Genomic DNA, 26,549 nt, shown 5'->3' with positions numbered 1-26,549 from the left:
TTTCTGGGGAAGTTAGGCGGACCATTTTTTTTGCATTAAGGCCTAAATAGTACTGGTAGCACCCACTCATTATATACATATATATATATATATATATATATATATATATATATATATGTATATATATATATATATATATATATATAAAAAGTCTAAGGAAGTCCCCTCTTTGCGGGAGTATGTACTACTACTACTACCACCCACTAAGCTGTACTACGACTACTACTACCACCCACTACTACTACCACCCACTATGCACCCAATAAGCTGGGGGGGGCACAAACGGAAAAGATCCAAATATCGTACTCGCAATCTAAAACATCATGTACGAAAGCCAATACCCTCAGTTTGGCTAAAAAACAACCATCCAAAAGCTGATCTTCTATGAACAAGTTCTATCCATAAGCTATCTTCTATCTTCTATCTTCTATCCATATGGGTCTATATGATGATCTCTTCTGAAGCTCTTCAATACTAAGCCTTCAACAACGAAAAGGCAACAGTCTTATCTGAAATTGCATTTGAAAAAATATCAAAGCTCTTTAACAAAACACCAGGGACCAACCAATAGTAAAATAGTATAGATATTATAGTACGCCTTTATTGGGTACTGCCATATAGTCTATCAAATTCGCGTTGACGACAGCTTTCGAATGATATAACCTTTGTATGGGTCGTACCGATGGGCTATGGACGACACGCTGGCAGGCTCGGGACGACTCGTCAAGGTTGGGACGACCCGTTGTCAAGGTTGGGACTCTCACAGTCTCGCTACGACCCGTTCTCTCCGTTCCTCCGGAATCGATCGTATTATTCGCACGCAACGCTCATTCTCATTCTCATTCTACTTCCTTCGCTTGCTGTGTGAGCTTTCGGAAATTTCTTTTTCATTCTGACTTCATCTTCATACATGCTTACCTCGGGGAGGTAGGGACGCAAGCAAGCACAGCGTCCCGGCTATCACAGCGCACGAATAAGCATATCACGTGACCGGATGTAGGCTGTAAACGAAAGTTTCACTCTGTCATCTGGGTTAGCCGCTATAAAGATGAAGAAAAATTTTGAAATGGTGAAAATAAAAAATTCGAGAAGCTCTCTAGCCGAGGAATACAGTCCAACTATGATATAAGAAAGTTCAAAAAAGAACACCTCTGAAAAAGGTCTGAAGTTTCAATTGGTCGTGTTGGTTGGGACTGGGCCTGGGACTGGTATCTGTCAGAAAAAGGCTTATATCTCGAAAACTACTGAACCAAATTCAAAAAATGAATATGTTTTGGAATCAGCATGAACTGGGGCTTCAAGCTAGGGTTAAAAACAGTTAAAAAAATAAGGGAATAAAAACTCGATTTTTGACATTTTGGCTGGAATTGGCTTATTTTCAGCAAAAATTTTGGAAAATCGAAAAATTAGGCAATGAAATAAAACCGAAACTTTTCAACCCTTATATATTCGTAAAGAATATTAAATGAGCAAGAAAATGATGTAATATACTTTTAAATACGATGTGTAACAAAAAGTTTATTAAACTAAACAACTTTGAAAATTCGAAAATTTTTGCAAAAATCGGTCTCTATTTCGGTCTCTACATTGCTCTCGCATTCTCTAGTTTGGCAATAGTTCAAAAAAGATAATTATATGGCTGTTGGAAGCGTAAATTCTAGTTTTTTTTTGCTACCAAAAACATGTATGCTTGCTTCTGAAATTTGAGAGAATTTTGTCCAAGTTCGACGAAAATGACTAATTTTTGACAACGAATCGACAGTTTTCTTGACATTTTGGATAGAAATCAAGAGTTTCAAGAACGGCACTAAAAAATTCTAAAAAGTACAATATCACGGCAACAAAATAACCTTTTATACATTTTCTAACTCGTCTTCTTCAAAAAGTTATTAACAAACGTTTTTAATGAAGTTCAACCTTTTTTTCACCTAATTCGAGGGTTCATTAAAATTTTTTAATTAAATCAAAGTTTTTGCAGTTACTTCTACACTCACTCATAAAGTACGTTATCACGGCAACAAAATGGGCTAACATAGGTCTTCTAACTTGTCTTCTTCAAAAAGTTATTAACAAACGTTTTTAATGAAGTTCAACATTTTTTTCACCTAATTTGATGGTTCATTAAAATTTTGTGATTAAATCAAAGTTTTTGCAGTTACTTCTACACACGCTCATAAAGTAAGTTATCACGGCAGCAAAATGGGCTAACATAGGTCTTCTAACTCGTCTTCTTCAAAAAGTTAGTAACAGACGTTTTTTCATGAAGTTAAATATTTTTTTCACCTATTTCGACGGTTCATAAAAAATTTGTAATTGAATCAAAATGTTTGCAGTTACTTCTACACAAACTCATAAAGTACGTTATCACGGCAACAAAATGGGCTAACATAGGTCTTCTAACTCGTCTTCTTCAAAAAGTTATTAACAAACGTTTTTAATGAAGTTCAACATTTTTTTCACCTAGTTTGATGGTTCATTAAAATTTTGTGATTAAATCAAAGTTTTTGCAGTTACTTCTACACCAGCTCATAAAATACGTTATCACGGCAACAAAATGGGTCAACATAGGTCTTCTAACTCGTCTTCTTCAAAAAGTTATTAACAAACGTTTTTAATGAATTTCAACATTTTTTTCACCTAATTCGAGGGTTCATTAAAACTTTATAATTAAATCAAAGTTTTTGCAGTTTTTTCTACACACACTCATAAAGTACGTTATCACGGCAGCAAAATGAGCTAACATGGGTCTTCTAACTCGTCTTCTTCAAAAAGTTAATTACATAGGTTTTTCATGAAGTTCGACATTTTCTTCACATAATTCGACGGTTCATTAAAACTTTGTAAAACAAATCAAAAGATTGGCATTTACTTCTTTATAAACCCATAGAGTAAATTATCACGACAACAAAATGGGCCAACATAGACTTCCTAACTCGTCTTCTTAAAAAAGTTATTAACAGAGGTTTTTCATGAAGTTCGACCATTTCTTCACCTAATAAAATAATTCTTTGAAATTTTCATAATTAAGTCAGAAGATTGGGATTTGTTTTTATATAAACTCCCACCCTAAAAATCCATGGTCACGGATACCAAATGAGCCATCATACACTTTTTAACTAATCTTCTTCAAAAAGTTAGCAAAGAAGGTTTTTCACGATTTTCGACAACTAATTCAACAATACTTTGAAGATGTCTCATACAAGTCAACCGATTTGCATCTATTTCTACACAAAATCCAACAATAAATTGTCACCGCTACCACAACAGTTTTAATACACTTCTTAACCCGTTTTTTTCAAAAAGTTAATAACAAAACTTTTTCACGAACTCGACCATTTCTTCACCTAATACAACAAATCTTTGAAAATGTTTCGTACAAGTCAAACGAATTGTATTAGTTTCTATGCAAACTCTAATGATACTTTGTCACGGCTACCAAAGGAGCCAGCATACACTTTTTAACTCGTCTTCTTCAAAAATTTATTAACAAAATTTCTCAAGAAGGTCGACGATTTCTTCACCTCATTCAACAATTCTTTGAAAATTTCATTCACAAGTCAAAAGATTGGCATCTGTCTCTATATAAAATCAAACCTAGAAGTGCAATGTCACGGCTATCAAATGAACCAACATACAGTTTTTAAATCGTCTTCTTCGGAAAGTTATCAAAGATTGTTTTTCATTAATATCATAACCAATTTCGACAGTTTTTCAATTTTTGTATACAAATCAATTGATGGATATTTATTTCTACTCAAATTCAAAAACTGGTTTATTACGGCATTCAACAGGGCTAGAACAGTCTTTCTAAATCGTCTTCTTTGATTAGTTATTACCAAACGTTTTTCAAGAAGTCCGACAATTTCTTCACGTAATTCAATATTTCTATGAAAAATTTGTCTCCAAAAAATGTAACTGAGAATTTTTCTATAACAAGTTGATGAGTTGATTATCACGGCAACAATATGGACTGACATTGTTTTTCTAACGATATCTATTCTGTAAGTCATCAAGCAAACTAATCTTTGAAGTTCGAGATGTTACGTTTTTTGACAGGAACAAGTGTTTTATTAAAACTACTATAAAGCTAATAGACAAATCGCTCGGGTCTGGGTTGATCATACAAGATCTCAAAACCCCAGTTTTTTTGGATGTCAATACTTAGTTTTCAGTTTTCATAGCAGAGAACATTTAATTTGAAAAAACAAAAACAAAAAAAATTGATACTTCAGTTACTTTTCTCTTCTTTCAGTTTCTCTTACATAAACCTAATTTTTTTTTCGAAAACCGGAAAAATATTGTGCCCATTTGCCTTCTTTCGTCCACCCCCCCCCACCCCCACCCTCCATCCCCCACCCAACCCCCCCCCCAACCATCCCCTCCCCCTCCCCCCGCGCCCCCATCAAAGCCTTCCCTCATAAATTTCAAACGACATCTTCAATTTTTTTTGCAATGAACAACCGACTTTTATTATCTCTAGCCACCTCCTAAAAATTAAACCAATCCCCTCCGCCCCCCCACCCCTCACCCCCACCCCCAACAAACCTCCCCCCCCACCCGTCCCCTCCCCCTCCCCCCGCGCCCCCATCAAAACCTTCCCTCATAAAATTTCAAACGACACCTTCAATTCTTTTGCAATGAACAACCGACTTTTATGATCTCTAGCCACCTAAAAATTAAACCAATCCCCCTCCGGCCATCCCCCCTTCCCCCCAACAACACCCCCTACCCCCCACACTTCAACGCTAAATATGTAAGATCTACGCTAAAATTCAACTCTAAATTTGTAAGATCTACGCCAAAATTCAACGCAAAATTATGTAAGATTAGCGTTGAATGCGTTGAATGTATGTAAGATCTACGCTAAATTCAACGCTAAATGTGTAAGATCTACGCTAAAACTCAACGCTAAATATATAAGATCTACGCCAAAATTCAACGCAAATTTATGTAAGATTAGCGTTGAATGCGTTGAATTTATGTAAGATCTACGCTAAATTCAACGCTAAATATGTAAGATCTACGCTAAAATTCAGCGATAAATATGTAAGATCTACGCCAAAATTCAACGCAAAATTATGTAAGATTAGCGTTGAATGCGTTGAATTTATGTAAGATCTACGCTAAAATTCAACGCTAAATATGTAAGATCTACGCCAAAATTCAACGCAAAATTATGTAAGATTAGCGTTGAATGCGTTCAATTTATGTAAGATCTACGCTAAATTCAACGCTAAATATGTAAGATCTACGCTAAAATTCAACGCTAAATATGTAACATCTACGCCAAAATTCAACGCAAAATTATGTAAGATTAGCGTTGAATGCGTTGAATTTATGTAAGATCTACGCTAAATTCAACGCTAAATATGTAAGATCTACGCTAAAATTCAACGCTAAATATGTAAGATCTACGCCAAAATTCAATGCAAAATTATGTAAGATTAGCTTTGAATGCGTTGAATGTATGTAAGATCTACGCTATATTCAACGCTAAATGTGTAAGATCTACGCTAAAACTCAACGCTAAATGTATAAGATCTACGCCAAAATTCAACGCAAAATTATGTAAGATTAGCGTTGAATGCGTTGAATTTATTTAAGATCTACGCTAAATTCAACGCTAAAAATGTAAGATCTACGCTAAAATTCAGCGATAAATATGTAAGATCTACGCCAAAATTCAACGCAAAATTATGTAAGATTAGCGTTGAATGCGTTGAATTTATGTAAGATCTACGCTAAAATTCAACGCTAAATATGTAAGATCTACGCCAAAATTCAACGCAAAATTATGTAAGATTAGCGTTGAATGCGTTCAATTTATGTAAGATCTACGCTAAATTCAACGCTAAATATGTAAGATCTACGCTAAAATTCAACGCTAAATATGTAAGATCTACGCCAAAATTCAACGCAAAATTATGTAAGATTAGCGTTGAATGCGTTGAATTTATGTAAGATCTACGCTAAATTCAACGCTAAATATGTAAGATCTACGCTAAAATTCAACGCTAAATATGTAAGATCTACGCCAAAATTCAACGCAAAATTATGTAAGATTAGCGTTGAATGCGTTGAATTTATGTAAGATCTACGCTAAATTCAACGCTAAATATGTAAGATCTACCCTAAAACTCAACGCTAAATATGTAAGATCTACGCCAAAATTCAACGCAAAATTATGTAAGATTAGCGTTGAATGCGTTGAACTTATGTAAGATCTACGCTAAATTCAACGCTAAATATGTAAGATCTACGCTAAAATTCAACGCAAAAATATGTAAGATTAGCGTTGAATGCGTTGAATTTATGTAAGATCTACGCTAAAATTCAACGCTAAATATGTAAGATCTACGCCAAAATTCAATGCAAAATTATGTAAGATTGGCGTTGAATGCGTTGAATTCATGTAAGATCTACGCTAAATTCAACGCTAAATATGTAAGATCTACGCTAAAATTCAACGCTAAATATGTAAGATCTACACCAAATTTCAACGCAAAATATGTAAGATTGCCGTTGAATGCGTTGAATTTATGTAAGATCTACGCTAAATTCAACGCTAAATATGTAAGATCTACGCTAAAATTCAACGCTAAATATGTAAGATCTACGCCAAAATTCAACGCAAAATTATGTAAGATTAGCGTTGAATGCGTTGAATTTATGTAAGATCTACGCTAAATTCAACGCTAAATATGTAAGATCTACCCTAAAACTCAACGCTAAATATGTAAGATCTACGCCAAAATTCAACGCAAAATTATGTAAGATTAGCGTTGAATGCGTTGAACTTATGTAAGATCTACGCTAAATTCAACGCTAAATATGTAAGATCTACGCCAAAATTCAACGCAAAAATATGTAAGATTAGCGTTGAATGCGTTGAATTTATGTAAGATCTACGCTAAAATTCAACGCTAAATATGTAAGATCTACGCCAAAATTCAATGCAAAATTATGTAAGATTGGCGTTGAATGCGTTGAATTCATGTAAGATCTACGCTAAATTCAACGCTAAATATGTAAGATCTACGCTAAAATTCAACGCTAAATATGTAAGATCTACGCCAAATTTCAACGCAAAATATGTAAGATTGCCGTTGAATGCGTTGAATTTATGTAAGATCTACGCTAAATTCAACGCTAAATATGTAAGATCTACGCTAAAATTCAACGCTAAATATGTAAGATCTACGCCAAAATTCAACGCAAAATTATGTAAGATTAGCGTTGAATGCGTTGAATTTATGTAAGATCTACGCTAAATTCAACGCTAAATATGTAAGATCTACGCTAAAATTCAACGCTAAATATGTAAGATCTACGCCAAAATTCAACGCCAAATTATGTAAGATTAGCGTTGAATGCGTTGAATTTATGTAAGGTCTACGCTTAAGCGTAGATCTTACATAAATTCTACGCATTCAACGCCAATCTTACATAATTTTGCGTTTTTTAGCGTTGACATCTCGGCCCGGGCATGTACTCTTCTGTAGACGACAAAACTGATTGAAAGTGCTAATAACATAACAAAATGTGCTTCAATGTTTGTAATGATGTTGTCAATCATGTTCAACTTCCACATGGACAAGTTACAAATAGCCGCATCATATGCAAACAAAAAATTGTCACCACGTAAAACCAGTACATTTTCAATTTTCTCCTCATCTGAAGCACATACAACGTAGCTTTTCAAAAAACTGAGCTAAAAGCAGGTGTTTTTGGTGTTTTTAACTTGTAGAAAAATCAATATGTGAGTCTCAGTTTTCTATAAAAAGATATTAATATAAATGAAAACGAGAGTTAAGATAATTCTTGATATGAATGCAAGCTCAGTATTGAAGACCACGTCAAGACAGTAAAAATGGCACATCAACAGCACAACCTGTTTAAATAATTGCTTGAAATTACTGACTACTTCGAAAAAAGAAGTTTACGATGATAAATAATTCTGAGGATCAGAACATCCTGAAATATGCTGCCAGTCTGAGAAATCGAAGATTGAATTATACTGCAATGAAATTTTTTTGCGTAATAATATGATAACGGTGCAGTGCTATTCTGTCTGTCGAATATTTCTGTCTGTCTGTTTTAAAAAACGGCGCTCCACATAGAGGAATTGATAGCTGGGACCATTCGGTTTCGAGGGTGCATTATTGCTATCGATTTTTGGGACAAGAGCCCAGCAGCATTTTAAATGAACCCAACAGAAGAACCCAACGTCAGTACTCATGCTCCAGTGATATATTTTGATAATTTTAATAGATATGTTTACTTACTTGAAAAACTTGATTCGCGAATTATTAAATTTATCACGTATTATTTAAATTGCCCTTTCTCAAGGAATATCAGGTAAGAAACATAATTTCCATTATCCTGCGATTTTTGTTCAAAGGAAATTTTTTTAAACCATACGTACAGTTTTCCGATTGGCCTATTTAATGAAGTTTTGAATTTCATATGAATGCGTGGATGGGTTTTTTTTTTCCATGGAAATGGTTGTGTACAGAACTGTGAGGTTTATTAAGCTTCTATTCCGTGCAGTTCGGTATTTTGAAAGTACACGGGAGAACTTATCAAGATTCACCAAGAAAACCTGCTGCCCGTACCTAAAGCTCAGTGATAATCAGTCCTGATTCAAAACAATTTCAGAGATTTTTCATGTTTTGGCCCTGATTCAGGAAAGATTTCAGAACAAACTGGGACGTGTTTCTGAATTTCTCTGAATCATGACAAAATTCAGAGAGAATATCCTGTATCCTGAATCAGAAGGTAATTCAGAATGAATCACTGAATTAGCTCTGAATCAGACGAATTCAGCGTAAATTGTGACCTAAATTAGACTCTGACACAATGCTGAATTTCACTTGTGCTCTGACTCAGTGCCAAGTTAGGAACGGGCGGGTCATTCAAAAACTTTCAAAGACCACCAACAAAGGCCAGCGGAGAAAATTTAAGTCAAGCAGAATGAATAATCTTCAATCGGTTGAGAATCGCTTTGTCATCAATAAATGTCAATTCTGCTTATTGTTCCCAGTTTTTTTAACGCAATTGGACTCAGGCAATCTTTCATATCTGTTTTGGCCGGCGAAATACTATTCAAATTACTCAATGCCAGAGTACAATTAAATTTTTTTCGTCAATTAAAATTTAATTTAATTAGAATAAATGCAATGTAAAATGAAAGTTTCCGTAGAGTTGCTCTTACTTTTGGTTAAGAAGGCAGTCTTCTCCTTCTCGTCCGTCATTGGTGGCGATGTAGAATTGCAGACTCCACCACGGGTTCTTTTTAGCGCCAATGGCTGCTCTTGAACCACAACAGATCAAAGCTAAATAGAATAATCCAGGTTGAGGTTCCAGGCCAAAACCACCTCTGATAAGAACTTTTAAAAACGCTCATACTACATTTCGGAAGGGTAAAGGATTCGGTTGTCTGACTATAAATGAAACAGCAAACAATAACAAAATTATTGAAAAACTATTTTTCATTGAGGTTTATTTTGAATTTATGCAGAGCTTGCACGAAAACCATCATTGTAATTAGAACTCAATATTACGAAACAATTAATCAAACATTTGCATAAAAGTCAACCGCTAAACTAATCTCCCTATGAGCTTTCAAAAAATATGCTACTACTTTTTTTTGCTCCCTCCTCTAGTGAATGCAAACCAAAGAATTCAAAATAATGTAGCAGTGGTTGCGTTTTTAGATTTGCCAACCACACCATCCTAACGAACAATTGATAGTTATATAGTCTGTCCCTTAAAGTTGAAATAAGGAAAAGTTCGGAAACGTCAAAATCAGGCATTCGAGAATCAAATTGGTCATTTGATTGTTAACGTTTTTTCCATCAAGCTTCTATTCATCAATTTTTTCTACATGTTTAGAATTTGAACTTCGGCCTTTGAAATCTGTCCAGTGGCTTTTGAAACGTTCGCTCATTTCAACTTTCTGGGACACGCTATATATGGCACCCAAAATGCTACCAAACCACACTTCGTCAAATATCTAGGCTTCTGTTTGGATTCATAACTCAGTTTCCGAAATGAGATGAAAAAAATCTGAAAAAACTGACAAGTATTTTCGAATCTCGACATGTTTTTTGTAATCTCGTCCCAGTGTATCTAATTAGGACACTTCCAATGTTTCGGTTCAGAGCCACACACTGTTTTGTCTTTTCAATTCAATCAATAATCGACAAGAGTGCTTCAAAAACAACATCTACATAGTGAAAGTAAGTTTCTCCATTGCTCATAAAATTAAAAATAAAAGGTAACGAGAATTACACGTTTCCAAAATTTTCTTCAGAATTGTTTACGATTCAGAAAACAGCAGAAAAACTCACAACTCGTTTTTGTCAAAGAAAATTGCCAACAAAATAACGTAGTTTTCAAATGCCAAATTCTTAGCCCAAAACAGAACGCCAAATTGAAGATCAGCAGATGATTGGAATGAGCTACAAAATGATCAAAATTTTGAGAAATAAAGAGAACTTCGTAAGGCTTCTAATAAATTCTTTTTTGGACGATGCTATAATACTATCAGTTAAAATCTAGTGGATACACAGTTTGCTTCGAAATAATGTATTAATTCAAAAATTTAGCTCGAGAAGTAATTGTTCCGACCCTCTTGAGGTGGGAGGAACTATATACTCAAATGGTTTTTTTTTGTTCCGTGAATTTTCGCCGCTCGATATATTCATCGTAGAGAGTTGAGACTGGTATCATTAGAAAGCTCGTCCAGCGTAGAATATGGAAATAAACAGATTTTTTTAATTTTCGTTTTCTACAAGGAGTTATCGAGGTTTGAACTTCTGAGAAAAGAAGAGTGAATTAAGGTTGTTTTTATTCACATTTTCCGGAATTTTTGCCTAAATTTTAGTCAATTTTGCCAAAATTTGTTATAATTTTTAAGAATAGTGTCATTGATTTTATTTTTGAAAACGAACAAGCATTGTTGATTGTTTTGATTCAATTTTTTGGTCAAAAAATATGGATAAACATTTCAAAATTTAGCCTTTTTCATCAAAAACAGCACGAAATAAGCTACTTTAGTCCACTTTGATTAAATTTGCCGACAGTGCAACCCCAAACAACACTCATACAATCTTTGTAGACTCAGAGGGGGGCTATTTTTACTTCAGAGTCCGCTTAGAGTGCACTGTAGGTAAAACTTTGCCGTTTTTTGCTAACTTTACTCGTTGATTATCAAAAATGCAGAATTTATTTTGAGTTTTCAACTAACAAATTATCTATATCTACAACATTCGAAAAATCAATTGTTCGTAACGGACAATAAGTATTAGCAGGGCTAGTTTTGGGCCATTCTTGGACTGTTACAATCCAAAAAAAATCGGGTTGTAATCAGTCGTTCTATTTTTAAAAAAAAAGACTTTTTTTTAATAATAAAGAACAGAACATAACAAATCAAAGCTCAGGAGTGATATGTTCAACCAATTCGCGTGCTAAGCAGCTTCAAGCTAATGCATTTAGTTTTTTAATTGAAAGTTTATGGTCGTTTCTTTTTTAAAAAATAATTGACTTTTCAATAAATAATGGCTTAATTAACTTTTGCTCTTTTTTTTTCTTAATTTGTTCAACTTCCAGCTTAGTGTCAGCAAAGAAAGACTGCTTCTTCTTTCTACTGATTTAACATTTATTCTCGGTTTCAGTTTTAAGCCTGAAGTTATTGTTTTCTGGCTTTGATAATACAAGATTTCAGATTTTTGTTTGTTTTGATATTTGCCAGTTTTTCACGTTTTCTAATTTTGTCAGATTATCACATTATTGACAGTTCTCATGTCACCTTATTAGCCTTCAGAATAAAACACAATTGAAAATATTAAAATCCTGAAAGATATACATCATTGTTTTAATGGCCTCGACGCCTCTTTCTTGAAGAAATCAATTGATTTTTTTATGTCTCTAACTGTCATTTATACTTTGTCGTTTCGGTCGTATGAAATTTCCTGTATAGTGATAGCTTTCATTGGCTTTTCATGGAAAAATAGAAGAACCGATATTCTGATATTAGTAGATAGCTGATGGCTTTCATGACTTTGAAAACAATCGTTTTCCAAAATTAAAAAAAAAACTTTTTAACTTCGCAATTTTGTTCTTTTTATGTTTCTTTTTGTTACCTAATCTCGTTAGTTAATTACAAGTCAAATATGACATTATGGTTGTCAAGGGAATAAAAGGGATTGGTGTCCCAAAATCTTTTTTTAAAAGAATTTGTTATGACCTTATTGGCTTCGACACCGGTTTTTCACAAAAAAAAAGTAAAAATTAAATTGATTTTTGTCATATTTGACATTCTTTTTGTAGATGCAAGAAATATTCTGGATAATTACAGGTCTCGAGGGCTTTCTTCTCATCAATAAACGACCCGATTTAAATAGCTCTTTTTGTAATTAATGCCTTTCATGACATTGAATGTAATTTTGTTTCGAAAAAAAATTAAAAGTATTACATACTTTAGCACTTCGCTTTTTTGTCTACTCGTTACCTAGTCTTACTAATGAATGGCCGCGTACTACATTATAGTTGTTTGAAGAAGTTGCAATCAAATATATTTTGAGTGCCAAAATTTGGCTTGACGGTTTTGACAGCGTTTTCTGGCAAATTTCAATTGAAATTTTGTTTGTTCTTGTTGTTCTGTTTAGCCGCTTTAAAAAATGAATAAGGACAGGTCCTAATTCCCTTCTATAGAAGCAGTGGTAATCGTAAATTCGTGGTAATATTAATTGATTCCTAATGGTATTTATTACTTTGAAGTTAACTGTTTCAAAAAAATAAGTTAATTTTTTTACTTTACTGTTTTTGTTCTTTTTTGTATAATTGTTACCAAACCCTTTTATGGACTGGTCGCATATGTTTTCTGGTGATTTATAAGTTATTTTTGTTTAGTTTTAGGTTTATCTGACGGTATGTTGACTTTGTTATTAAATTTAGTTTTTAAGAGTGACATAAATTTTTTGATGTAATTAATGTTTGTTGTTGTTGTTGTTTGATTTTGCTGTTCGTCTTGACTCGCTTTCTTAATGTTGACATATTACAGCAACCTAATGCATCAATTGTTACTCCATTGAGTTATTTGCTTTGGAGGCTATATTATCGTTCATACAGAATTTTTTGAAAAAGACTTGGGCTTTTTTGGGGTTCGCAAAAAATAATTTTTGGGTTTTTCTATCTGTTCCTCATTTGGTAGACAATTATGCCAAAATTGTGGATGGGCGGGGTCGGAACCTTATGTGCCATCGCACATTACCGAGCCGCCTTGTTGCACTCAATATTCTTATGTATTTACGTCTTCAGTTAGACTTGTGTTTAACCTATCGAGGCCAATCGGCAATTTGCGTACGCACATTTTTTCCAACCTCCAAATGATAAACAGTACACGTAGTTTAATGAATTGGAAACTAGAATCGTTCTTGATGTTATATTCAATTTAGTTTTAAAGATCAGATTGATGGTTTTCTTCACGGCTAGCTATATAATAATTTGACGGCAAGCTGTATAATAATTTAAAAAACGTTTATTTTTCAAAATGTTTATAGTGGCCTGTTTAAAAACGACAACAGCTTCCAAATACTTTGCAACTCATCTCAAAATGCATTTTGGGCAAAATTTTCGTCTTTTACAGAGTGAAAACAAATTTAGCTTCTTTTTCTCCCAGCAAATTAATCAAGTGTATTAAAAATTTGACCAATATATGCAGTGATCCAGACTTCATGCATTTAGAAGCCAATTGTGTCAAGTTAAGTGTTGCAGTAGAAACAGTCAAAATATAATTTAAGGTTTTGACGCAGTTAATTATAAAAATTTGATTGTTATCTGACTGATTACAGCTACTGCGATTTCCAAAATACTGCAAGATATCGGTCAGCAGGGTCATTGATTTCCCGCTTGCTATTAAAACGAAAATTAAAGCGAATTTGGTTGCTTCAAAGAAAAAACTACAGTGGCGTGTGTTCTTTCGATTGAATTCGTTCCTAGTTGCCAGCTGCTTTGTTTCCTATTTAGAAATTGCACGGGTTATTTTTGGAAACAAGCATTAGACGTGGTAACTAAGACTAAATCGAAGAAAACTCAAATAACGAGCATCTAAAACTTTAAAGCTTTATGGGTTCATAATGTTTCTCTTTTTTCTTTTGCGTTTCAATTTTTCACGTGGAGAGAATTCATTTTTCATGCATACAGACGAAAAGGTGGCAAAAACGTGTGAAGCAATACAAATAAATTGTTGTTTGAGGATCAAGAAAATGCCAATACGGAAATTGTAAGTTACAAAGAAACTGGCTGACGGAAACTGGAAAACTGGCTCTGAGCAGCCGAGCAATTGTGAAAAACGAACCAAAAACATTACAATTTAGTTTCACAAAAAAATAGCATGTAATTTTTAGATTTTTTTGAAAATATCAGAGCGTTGAATATTATAATCTATGTTCAAAAAAGAAACCCAGCAGGGTTAGAAAAGTTGCATGACATATGAAATACAAAAGGCAGAAAAATAAATAAGATAGCAAAAAAAATTAAAAAAAGGCTTCTGATTGAGAAAACCTAAGAAAAAATGCTGAAAACTCAAAACAGAAACTCAAAAAGACATTTTTTTGCTGGTACAATCAAAATTTTTCTATGATCTCCGAAGTTGAAAATTTTTCTTTCACCCATCAAAAAGATTCACTACAAATTTATGTGTCATTTTGCATTACCAATATTTATGCCCCAACGAACAGACGTGACAAAAACTTTTAAAACAGATCTATGAATTTTACCATGAAATTACGCCTCTCCTTCAAATTCAGCACATTATGCACTTGAACGAATACCCATGTGATTGCCCTGTATAGTGTGTATAGTCTACCCAGTACTCAAGTCCAGCAAATGTTACGCAATGCTTTATTTAAATGTGTACAAAAATGTATAGGCAACCTTCAACGTGTTAAAACGTTTTTATGCAATTAAGTCTGTCAGAATTGCTATTGCCTAATGCTCTTATGCATCCATACTCCCATTTTTATTTAGGTAAAGATTAGACGGCGACTTAACCCAGTGCTTTATCTTGTTTTCCCAATTAGAACTCTCTGTTAGAATAGCACTAATCTCTTATCCAAGATTTTACCCGACCCTTGGGTCGAAGGTACTCTCAGTTCCATTCACCAGAACTCAGACTTGCTTATGGACTCTAATTCAACTTAATTACTGGTGTTCTTTTTTCTGGTTGTCATTTTCCGAGTGCCTGAACTCACAAAAAATTGTGAACACTTCTGACAAAAAAGACATCACCACAGGCTGTTAATGACGCAGGCTGTTAATAAAATGTACAATGAAAGTCATAAGATGGGGTTACGAAGTTTGAAAAACTCGAAAACTTGAAAACGATTGCGCTTCTCGGAGAGCGCTTCCCGTTAAAAGGGAAGAAAGTCAAGAAATTTCGAAAAAAATGAGCCTCAATTTTTTTTGAGAAAAAAATTGAAAAATGTCTTCCGGCTGTCGATTCTGTATTTCAAATGCTTTTCAATGAAACTCTTTTGCATTGCTCCTAAAAATATATTAATCAGACAAAATTGGCTCAACCAAAATTCTAGGACTCGCATAAAGTTCCTAACCCCGTTTCAGACAGTGTTGAACAATGATTACCTTTCTTAGTTCAGTTAGTATAAATATTAGCAAGTGTTTCAGCTGACAATGTTGCAGTTTTTCAAATAATTTGTCGACATTTTTTAACCAAATTGTTGGTTAAATGAATTCTTTTTTAAAATAATAATTCTTGGAAACGTTCACGTGCGCAAGCTAAAATATTTGCATCCAAGTATTAAATTATTTGCAGAAAAAAGGCACCGGGTTTTTGTTTGCAAAAGTTAGCATTCAGTTTAGCTTTTATTTCTATTCAATGAAATTTTTACAATTCAATAAATTTAAATTTAGAAAACTAATAAAATCTCCGCTGCTTTCATCATGACTGAGTTTTATAATGATTGTGATTTAAACGTGGAAAAAGATTTTCTGAAAATATTTTCCAAATGGGATGTTTTATGTGGATTCAACGCCAAATAAATTGCACGTTGACTGCATGAGCACATAAAAATTTTCAGAATCAATGATTGACAAACCAGATAATAGAAGAAGTTCCAAAAAATTTGGTAACATTTCGATATTTCCGAAAAACTGATGCTTATTTAGAGTTGATTATAGTACATAAAAGACAGCTTTTTATTTTGACAGTAATGTTTGCTGTTTGAGGTTCCTGTCCATTCGTGGCGATGCTTAACCTTGCTTTGTTATGTTTTGGCTTCGTTTCTGGTTACTATTCACTTTTGTTTCGTAACTTAACGATCATTTAACCTTTGTTGCAAGTTTTAAGTAAACATTTTCCGCCTCTTGTTAATCAGTTATTCCGTTTTGAACTTTCTACCTCAGCGGATCATGTGAGGTCAATCTAAAATGAACTTGAAGAGTACATGGCTCAGAGTTTGAAAAGTCGTTGAGTTCTATAATTTAGTGAGCCGTAAGCTTGTTGGTAAAATTAAATGCAAGAATTTTCCTGGTTATAGTAATCTGTAGTTTTGTTTCATTTTGTGTTCCGATTTCAAAAGAACTTTTAAAGAGCCAAAAAATGAGATTAATTGGGTTACTCGTTCCGAACAAAGCAAGAAAGCATTTTTAGACAATTGAACAGACAAAACAGTCGCGGACAAAACAGTCCCGGACAAAACAGTCCCAGATAGCAAAATATTCCCAGAAAAAACAGTCCCAGATAAAATCGTCCCAATAAAACAGACAAAACAGTCCCAGACAAAATACTCCGAACTAAAGATAGAGGCATATACACATCAATTAAGAAAGAAACCCTTTGAGGTATTTATAAGATTGTGTTTCTTTGAACAAAAATTAAGCTTATTACAACATAGTTTTTGACAAATAATGTATTTTGGAACAAGTTTTTGGTAGTCCTAATTCATATCAATGAAAAACAATGCATTCAGAAGCTTAACTCATAGATTATGTTTGTTAATTGTGTGTAGATTATATTTACAATTGTTTCAATATTTTATTTGGGACTTTTTTGTCTGGGACTGTTTTGTCTGTTTTATTGGGATTATTTTGTCGGGGATTGTTTTGTCTGCGACTTTTTTTCCGGACACGAATAGATGTTATTAGGATTCATGGAACGATTTGTGTTTAAGAGTTTAAATTATGTAATTATGAGACTTTTCCAATGCTAAATTTGTTAATAGTAATGGCATATTAAACTATATCGGCCAACTATATCGGCAGTTTTCTTGTAACAAAGTTTATCCAGTTTTATAACGATTTCAGTATTTTTTTGTTTCGTAATAAGGCCTGAAGATTAATTTATGGGAAAAAAATGGAGTTCCGCTAAACGGTGCTGGAATTCTAAAATTTGACTACGCGCGGTTGGCTCTGATTTTAAAAACCCCAATTTTCAGCAAACAAATAGACTTTAAAAGCAAAATTGGAAATTTGCTCTAAACGGTGTGTTGATTCATAGTGAAGGAAGTTAAAAAAGATTTTCAATAACTTCTGCTTTTGGATTTGAGGAAGATCGAGTGCCAGTTTGATGTCACAACCAGCCAAACGCACAGCTGAGACGAAACGACAGCAAAGTGGCTCAACGAAAACGGAGACGAAAAACAGAGCCGCGACAGTGCCAAAGGGTGCACGCAACAGGACATAATCCCATTCGGACAAGAAATAAAAGCAACAGCTAGCAACGTTCGACAAGACGATGCCAACGGCTCTAGTTCTGACAGTGACTTTTGATGCTAGCAAAGTGCTTAACCAAGAAGAAAATCTTCTTTGTTCCAAATTTGCAAAGAGACGTTTTCTAAAACTGTAGCTTATTGGTTATGATGCCCTTGTACTTCCAGACACTAATGGGATTTTGTTTGCAAGAATTCGTTTTTAATAAATTCCATCCTACTTTTTTCTCGAAGGACAAAAACGCTTTATTAATGAAAACGGTTCAGATTTTTTTTTGGAAAAAAGCCATTCTAACAAACCCGTACAGCAGAGCAAAACTCATGCGCAAAAATCTCTCGCGAAGCACTACAGCAATTCATTCTCTAAAAAAATTTTAAAAGAGCATCATTCTAAAAGAACACAGCAACGATTGACCTTGATTGAAAATTGAGATACCTTTAGACAAATGATCTTGCTTATGATGGGCGGTACAAGTAGAGAATACTCTTAAGTCTGAATTTTCCGCAATCTGTGTTCTGCTAAAGATAACATCTAAGCCAGGAGGTCTTGTTTAAAATCGAGACTCGAAAGGCCGTGGCCTGACCATTTCGCAGTGACCAGTGATAACAAAGACACGAGGGTGCATGTAGGACCTTCTGACTGCTAATTGTTCTATCAAAGTATTCTTTTGATCTTTACATTGGTTCTTTGAAAAAAAGACGAAAAATAAGCCCCGCACAAACTTTGTTTTTTTGATAGACTGATCAGATTCCTAGAGAGCAAATGAGTAAAAAAAACAAACATATTCAGTCCAGGCGAGAGAAAAAAAATTTTAACAAATTTTTTTAGACCAATTTGAAGCTCGTTTTTTACAAATGCAGCTCTACAAAATACTGGATAGTAGTAGTATTCAACAATATTATGTTCAGTGTGCACGCCTTCTCGGTTCAGGAGCGGAAAAACGGAGCCAAGGCAAAGCGGAGATAAAGGCAAACGGAGAAAACACAAAATAGTAACTAGTTTTTTTTCGTTTCAGACAAACAACCAAATCTCTAATTTAGGCCGTATGAAGGAGTTGATACACAAGCTTGAATGTGGCTACTAAGTGATCATGTAGCTTTGAACACACTGGATTAAAAATATTGTTTGATTTCACTAGCCTTGTGAAAAGAGGAGGTTAAAATTTAACCAATTTATACTGTACATTAATTTGGCAAGCCTAGTCGGATCCCTTTCTACCATGTTGTAGCCATTTATACACACCCAATTTATCTAAATAAACACGTTGGAACAAACCACACACTGTGTTTGAACCGAATCAATCTTCGTCCAATTAAACCAAAGTATAGAGTACACGAGGTCAGCTTTATCAAACCATAAAACTTCAGAGCTTATCCAACGTTAACTTTATATGTTATTCAACCTATTCAAGCTATTCAATAATGTCATACCGCATTATGGAAGCCATCATAACGGACAATTGAAGAAGACTGCTCTTAGAGTGACGTCGAATTTTTTTTTACAATTTTCAGCCCAGAGATCCGGTTGAACAGCAAAAAACCAATTGATTCATACGCAAGCTGCAGAAACTGTTCATCACACCAGAATTCCAGCCAACGGCCAGCCAAAATTCAACCCTTCACTAACTCTCCTGACTGTAACTGCCAGCGAGGTTGCTGAAAACATGAATCAAACGAAAGTCGCAGTTCGTGCATCAAATCAATCATCAGACTCAAATTATAAGACAAAGCAGCCTTTACCCTAAAGCAAACTTGCAACAACTAACGGAAACACTAGAAGAGATGGATATTTTGACTTGAGTTACACAACAGAGCCAACACAACAGCTCTACAATAGTATCAGTTTTAAAAATATTTATTTCCTACGTTTCTTCATTTATTATAAGTGATCCGTTTTCTTAGTTCTTTTTATATCAGGAAATGACAATTATGCACCTAACATTTTCTGATATGCCCTCTTTGGATAGCTGAACCTCATTTTCGCCATCTAATCTTAATAATTTTATATATCAAAAAATATTTCTTGGCTCCAAGAAGTGTTCCAATTGATCAATTTGTGTCTGATGATTGATTTGGTGCACGAATTGCGACTTGTAGTTGATTCAAGTTTTCAACTACCCCAAGGGCTGTTGTAAACAAGAGAGGCAGCACAGGGTTGTAATTGTGGTTGTCGGCTGGAATTTTGCTTTGATGAACGATATGTGCAGCTTGCGAATTGATCTATTGGTTTTTTTTTGCTGTTCAACCACGTTTCTTGGGTTGCAAATTGTCAAAAAGTCGACGTCATTGGAAATGCAGTTTGTTTGTGTTGTCCGCTGTGGTAGCTTCAGTAGTTGCGGTAGGAAATCAATGAAAAGCTTGGGTTGAATAACATATAAAACTAACGTTGGATCAGTTCTGAATTTTTATGGTTTGACATAGCTGATCTCTTGTACTGTATACTTTGGTTTAATTCGACGAAGACTAATTCAGTTCAAACACAGTGTGGGGCTGGTTCCAGTGAGTTTAATTAGGTAAATAAAATTTACATAAATGACTTCAACCATGTAGAAAGGGATGCGGCTCGGTTTGCCAAATTAATGTTAAGTATAAACATGATTAATTTTTGCTCTCCTCTTTTCACAAGGCTAGGGAATTCAAACATTGTTTACTTTAATCAAGTGTGTTCAAAGCTACATGATCTCCTAATAACCACAGCCAAGCTTGTGTATCAACTCCTTCATACGGCCTAAGCCAGAGAATTGGTTGCTTGTCTGAAACGAAAAAAAGCTACTACCGTATTTGTATTTTCTTCGATTGCATTTCTGTCCACATTGACATGGCTGCATTTTTCTTCTCGTAAATCGTAAGGGCGTGTAGATGGAACATATTCTTTGTCAAAACTACAAATATCAAGTATTTTGTCTATAAAATAGAAAATATTTGTGCGGAGTCCACTTTTTGTCATTTTAAAAGAGCCAATGAAAAGATGAAAGGAGGACTTTGATAGAAAAATCAGCAATCAGAAGGTCCTACATGCGCCCTTGTGTCTTTGTCATCATTGTTCTTTGAGAGAGTATCAGGCCACGGCCTTTCGAGTCTCGATTGTAAGCAAAACAAGACTTTCTGGGTCAGATATTATCTTTAGCAGAACAGAGATTGCGGTATATTCAGACTTAAGAGTATTCTCTACTTGTACCGCCCATCATAAGGAAGATCATTTGTGCAAAGGTATCTCACTTTTCAATCAACATCAACCATTGCTGTGTGCTTTTAGAATCATGCTCTTTTAAAAATTTTTTAGATAATGATTTGTGGCAGTACTTCGCGAGAGATTTTTGGGTATGAGTTTTGCTCTGCTGAGTGTAAACATGTATCTCACTTTTAATTCAAGTTCAACCATTGTTGTGTGCTTTTAGAGTCGAGCTATTTTTAGGCTTTTTTAAATATTGCTTTGTTTTAGTGTTTCGGGAGAGGTTTTTGCGCATGAGTTTTGCTCTGCTGTAGTGGTCTGTTAGAATGGTTTTTTTTTGAAAAAAAGTCTGAACGGTTTTCATTGTCATAACAATTTTGAACTTCAACAAAAAATTAGACTAATGTGCAATAAGAAGGAGCTTTTGCAAGTAAACTTTGAGCAGTGTCTAAAAGTACAGGCACATCATAACCAATAAGCTACATTTTTGAAAACTTGCTCTTTACAAACTTGGATCAAATATGATTTTCTATCTTGGTTGAGCACTTTGTGCTAGCTTGCAAATTCACTGTTAAAACTAGGGCCTGGGGCATTGCCTTGTCGATTGTTGCTAGCTGCTGATTTTGTTTCTTGTGAAATTTAATACGATCATACAAAAAATACCGTCGATTGCTCCCTAGAAGAGCCTACTACTGTTTCATGGAGACCAAAATTTTTTTTAAAATTTACAGAATTCAAGTTTTTACTCATTACCTTTACTATACATTTACAAAATCTTATTTTTCGAATTCCATATGATGGGTTTTTTACAACTTTTACAATTGAACAATTTTGATACAACGTCTGCTTCTCTTAAATGCCCGCGCAAACTTTGTTGGGAACATTTTTTGTCCTGAAAACCTTTTAACACGAATTAATGTACCATTAAGCTTTTGTTACTCAATTCTAATGAACATAGACAATTTTACATTCCAGGCGTCTTATTAGTTACCCCAACAATTTATTGGATTAACGTTTTCGATTGGACAAGTTATTTGTATTTAAACGTTTTTATGAAGCTGTCACCCTATAACAAAACTGTTAAAATTAATACCTCTTACTGTAAAGTACCTTTTACATTCCAGAAGTAATGTTATAATAAATTAGAACAAAAAATAAATCTCGTAAAAACGGAATCTGGTTTTGTAGGACCAGGTTAAATTGATTCTATTATCTTTGTGGCAACGAAGAGAATTGCATTGACTCAAACTCAAACTGAGCAGAAAAATTATTTTCACGATAAAGTGAAAATAATTAATACCTAACGTCATAATGACGAAGAGCACTAAACAAAATTAGAAAACTTTTTTTGCTGATTTTTTTTGTGCCTCCTCATTAAATTTACTAAGGCCTACTCAATCAGTGTTATTATCAAAACATCTTAATTTGGGTGGGGGTTATCGTTCGAAAGTGCTATTAAAAAATGTTGTTTGTTATTTTGATTTAGATTAAATAAATTAGTTTCCTTTGATTGCGAGTGTTTTGCATGATTGTATTTTGTGTTGTGAGGCTCTTGTCGAAAGTCACTTCCGTTCGTTTTCGACAAAAAGAAGTCATGTCAGTGACATCCTCGGCCCCAACTGTAGGATCACGAACTGTTGCTGTACTGTATGATATCGGTGTAAAATCAGCAAGATAAGACAAGATAAGATAATCGATCGCAAATATAATAATTGGAAAAGGAAGTTTGGGAGGAACCAAAGTTATGGGCGACTGAAAGGGGGACAAACTAAATTGAGCAAAAGAATATCCCGAAAAAAGTTTGACACGCAAAAGGACTGCAAATATGGTAACAATGCTTGACTAATGATCGCAAAATTAGACAATTGATGTGAAACTTTGCAATAATGTAACTTGTTGCATCATTTTTGGAGACGACTTGACTTACAATTCTATACCTTTTCCTGTTGAAAACTAAAGTATACATCTGCTCGTGAGAACGAGAACACAAAATAATTCATTTGTTTATTAAGACTTTGCTTAGCTTGATGACTGGTCTTACTTTCTCACCATGTGGAGTTCTCATTTTTTAATAGCACATTTTTTAATAGCACTTTCGAACGATAACCCCCACCCAAATTAAGATGTTTTGATAATATATTTTGTGTTGTGAGGCTCTTGTCGAAAGTCACTTCCGTTCGTTTTCGACAAAAAGAAGTCATGTCAGTGACAAGTGTCATAAAACGTCCAGTGGCTAAATTTTCACTATAGATTAATATTTGAACTCTGCTCCTTTAGAACCTTTTATCCTGCTTCTCCAGCTGCTTTAGATATTGCTTTAGTCCCAGCTGACACAGTTTTAATTTGAAGCCATTTCTATCTTTCTCTCTCCAAAAAAGTCCAATAATTTTGATATATACGTATTAAGGTACATTGGATCCGCTTCCCAGCCACCAAAAATTGTATTGACAAAAACTGCAGAGAACAAAATAAGTTTCTTTCATTCATCACTTACTTCATTGCTACTTGAAATTGTGTTTTTTTCTGTCGAACAGGGTCTGCTTTCACCCGTAGTGAAAGTCAAACCAACGTCTACCAACGTAACAAAACCTTCCCCATGACACACTTCACCAACGTTACAAAACTGATCTCAGGCCGATGAACAGAATTTGATTACTTTTTCGAAAAAAATTATTGGTAAATAATTTTTAAAAACTAAAAACTAAAATTTGTTGGTTGCAACCATTGAATTCCAATTGAAAAAACCTCTCAGGGCAATCTGTGATCCAGATTTCACATGAATGCTCAACAGAACAACATCTGGTCTTGGTTAAAGGCCAATTATACATCAGGTGAGTTCTCCCTGAAATACGGGACTTGTTAATTAGAAGAGATTGATCTTCCCACTTTAAAAAATAATATAATCCGAGAGGGAGACCATCCATAAATGGGAAGCAGGAAGAAAATTTCCGCAATCTATAAATAAGAATTAGATGATTTGAAATTTTAAACAGGTGTCAGAAACTGGTCTCAGATTGAAAAAGAAACCAAAATATCCCACGTTGTTAGTGTCGTAAACACAAAACTTAGATTGAAAATGACAGCCGGCACAAATTTCATCTTTCTAATAATTAATCAAAAAATTTGTTCTTTTTTGTAATCATTTCTTCTCATAAGTTTTCCTTGTAGTAGAGCCCAGGACTTCAGACTATTGAGGGCGCCATCATATGTTTTTCGTTTGGGTTATTTACAATGATCAATGCTACTTTGTCGTAAACGTGGTAACCGTTGTCGACTTGTTACAGTGTCGTAAAAAACTAAATTAGGAGAAGAATCACACGTGGCAAAATTTTCTTCTCTCTATTACTTAACCAAATCTTTGCTCTTTTTTGTCATCACTTCTTCTCATTAATCTTCCTTGCACTAGAGCTCAGTATTTCAGACTTTTGATGGCACCATCATTTTTTTGTTTTGGTTCGTTACAACCCGGAGTCTTGTACAAAGTCAATTCAGCACTGATTAATAGAATATCAAGATCAAACATAGCTGAAACATGTCATGACCATTATAAAACCTGTTTGCATTATAAACAGGTTGTCATCATTCTGTATTTAGTCTTTCGTTTTGATGAATAGGGTGAGGAACACCATGCCCAACTCCTCTTCATGATAATCAGCAACATGACTTCAAGCTGGTCAGTCTGACTACTAAAAACAGTCTGTCAAGTGCATTGTCATGACAAATTGAAAATTTCGAAAAATGAGCATGAAGATAATAAAAATGGCGATATTCATAAAAAGCTCATTAAACGTTGAATTAAACGCTATATCCGTTAAAGCTCCACATTTGGACGTTGAATGAGCGTTTCGGGAGTTCCTTCGGGAGTTGAATGGGCGTTTCGGGAGTTCCTTCGGGAGTTGAATGGGCGTTTCGGGAGTTCCCGGAGTCTTGCCCCAGTCAAACTCGGGAATTTAAGTCAATAAGTTGTTTACACTTGTGATATTACATGGAATTTGATGCTTCTCTATACTCTCGCTGAGCCAACTCAAACACACGTCGCTTGAAGTTCACGCCCCGTAGTTTTGATTTACTCTGGAAAAGACTTTTCCATCACTGTTTACCTCCACATAGACTCCGTACACAAGCAACAGCTGCTGTAGAGTTGGCTAAATGTTCAAACAGAGCCTGTTCACTACGCCAATATATCAAAAGAAACTGAATTTTGAGAAAATACCTCTCGTATGCAATAACATTGTAAGGACAGTGTCTGATGAGATTGCGGAAGCTTTAATATACAGTTATAAAAGTTATAAAAGATTTTAAACTAAGGGGTGGGGGGAGTTGGGGGGGGGGGAGGGGTGGCATATTGATGTTGCGGGAGGGGGGGGGGGGGGGGGGGGGTGGCGTTGGCGTTGCGGGGGGGGGGGGGGGGGAGGTGGCATGTCGGAACCCCCCCTCCCGAACAAGGATCTCCTTCAATTCGCACTCCTTTAATTCGCTCTCCTCTAATTAAATTTATTAATTATAAGTAATTATATTTATTATAAATTTATTAATTATAAATATTAATTTTGGATCTAATTGACTATGCCAAACACTTCACTCGTGTTTTTGTTATCATTGGCGATAATGACGCCCAGACGAGATCCCGATATTATATTTTGGAAAATTTTTTAAATTTTAAAGCGGCAATATGGCCTACGGAGGTAAAATTCACCGGCAACATGAGGCGAAAAGATCTGGATGTAGAATTAGTGGCTAGCAATAACTCATTTTTTAATGAAAATCTCGGCATTCATTTTAAATCAACAAAAATGGTTAAACGTGCAGACTTCTCTGACGAACATCCTTTCCATTTTGATCCTGACGGCGAGGGGTACAGGCACATGGGTGCTATGATATTTTCTGTTTTACAAGAGTTCTCTGAAAACTGGTAGTTCAAATATTTGTCATTATATTTTCTCTTAGAAGGTGTTGGCTTCTGATATGTTCCTTAAGAAACGCATTCTGTGTCTGCATTCTATGTTTCAGAAGCAAATGTGACGCCTTTGTTGAATATTTATTCACTGTATTTATTCACGAATGCATATCAAGCCTACACTCTGCCTATATCATTCCAATTCATGCCTACACGATGCCTTTGTCAACCCACGATGCCTACCCACGATGCGAACAATCAAACTGATTTCATTCTTTACAAGCGGTGTGGACATGCAATCTAATTTATATGGGTGCTGTTCGTTTCATTGGCGATGTGAACATGTCCATTGTGAACATTTAGCCAACTCTACAGGCTCTGTTGCATGTGTACGAAGTCTATGTGGGGGTAAACAGTGATGAAAAAAACTTTTCCTTTATAAATATGACATCGGGATGTGAACAAAAACTGACACAAGTTGGTGAAAAGGACTGGAACTTATAATAGACTTGCATTGTCATTGAATTGCCATTGTCTTTTGCATTATCATTAAATTATTTGATTGTTTTAGTTTCATGTTTTCTTTCAAAGGTGAGGTTCGTTTTAGTGAAGCTTGTATTTTTGAGGTTTTAAAAGGAAGGCATATTAGCGGCATATTAGCGGCATAAATTGCAAATTATAATTGACGCGGGTAAATACATCAAAGAGAAGCGGTAAGTTGAGTGCTTGCAAAAAATTCTAAGCCACA

The 26,549-nt window shown here is 34.6% G+C and overlaps 1 protein-coding gene across 1 annotated transcript in view; it reads right to left on the bottom strand.

Moving 5' to 3' along the window:
• LOC142335912 (uncharacterized) overlaps nucleotides 1–16,230 on the bottom strand; it is a 120,586-nt gene extending 104,356 nt beyond the window's left edge. Inside the window, exons 1-2 of the mRNA XM_075384294.1 lie at nucleotides 16,122–16,230; nucleotides 9,215–9,335 (exon numbers count right to left, since the gene is read on the bottom strand). Coding sequence (XP_075240409.1) covers nucleotides 9,215–9,335; nucleotides 16,122–16,158 — 158 coding nt within the window. The 5' untranslated portion in view covers nucleotides 16,159–16,230. The remainder of the gene's footprint in view (nucleotides 1–9,214; nucleotides 9,336–16,121) is intronic.
• Between the last annotated feature and the right edge of the window lie 10,319 nt (nucleotides 16,231–26,549).

Source organism: Convolutriloba macropyga, chromosome 3, assembly GCF_964194025.1.
Source record: "Convolutriloba macropyga chromosome 3, txConMacr16.3, whole genome shotgun sequence".
NCBI classification, from domain to species: Eukaryota; Metazoa; Xenacoelomorpha; order Acoela; family Convolutidae; genus Convolutriloba; species Convolutriloba macropyga.
The sequence above is the reverse complement of the archived record's forward strand: the minus strand, read 5'-3'. Positions and strand labels throughout refer to the sequence as shown.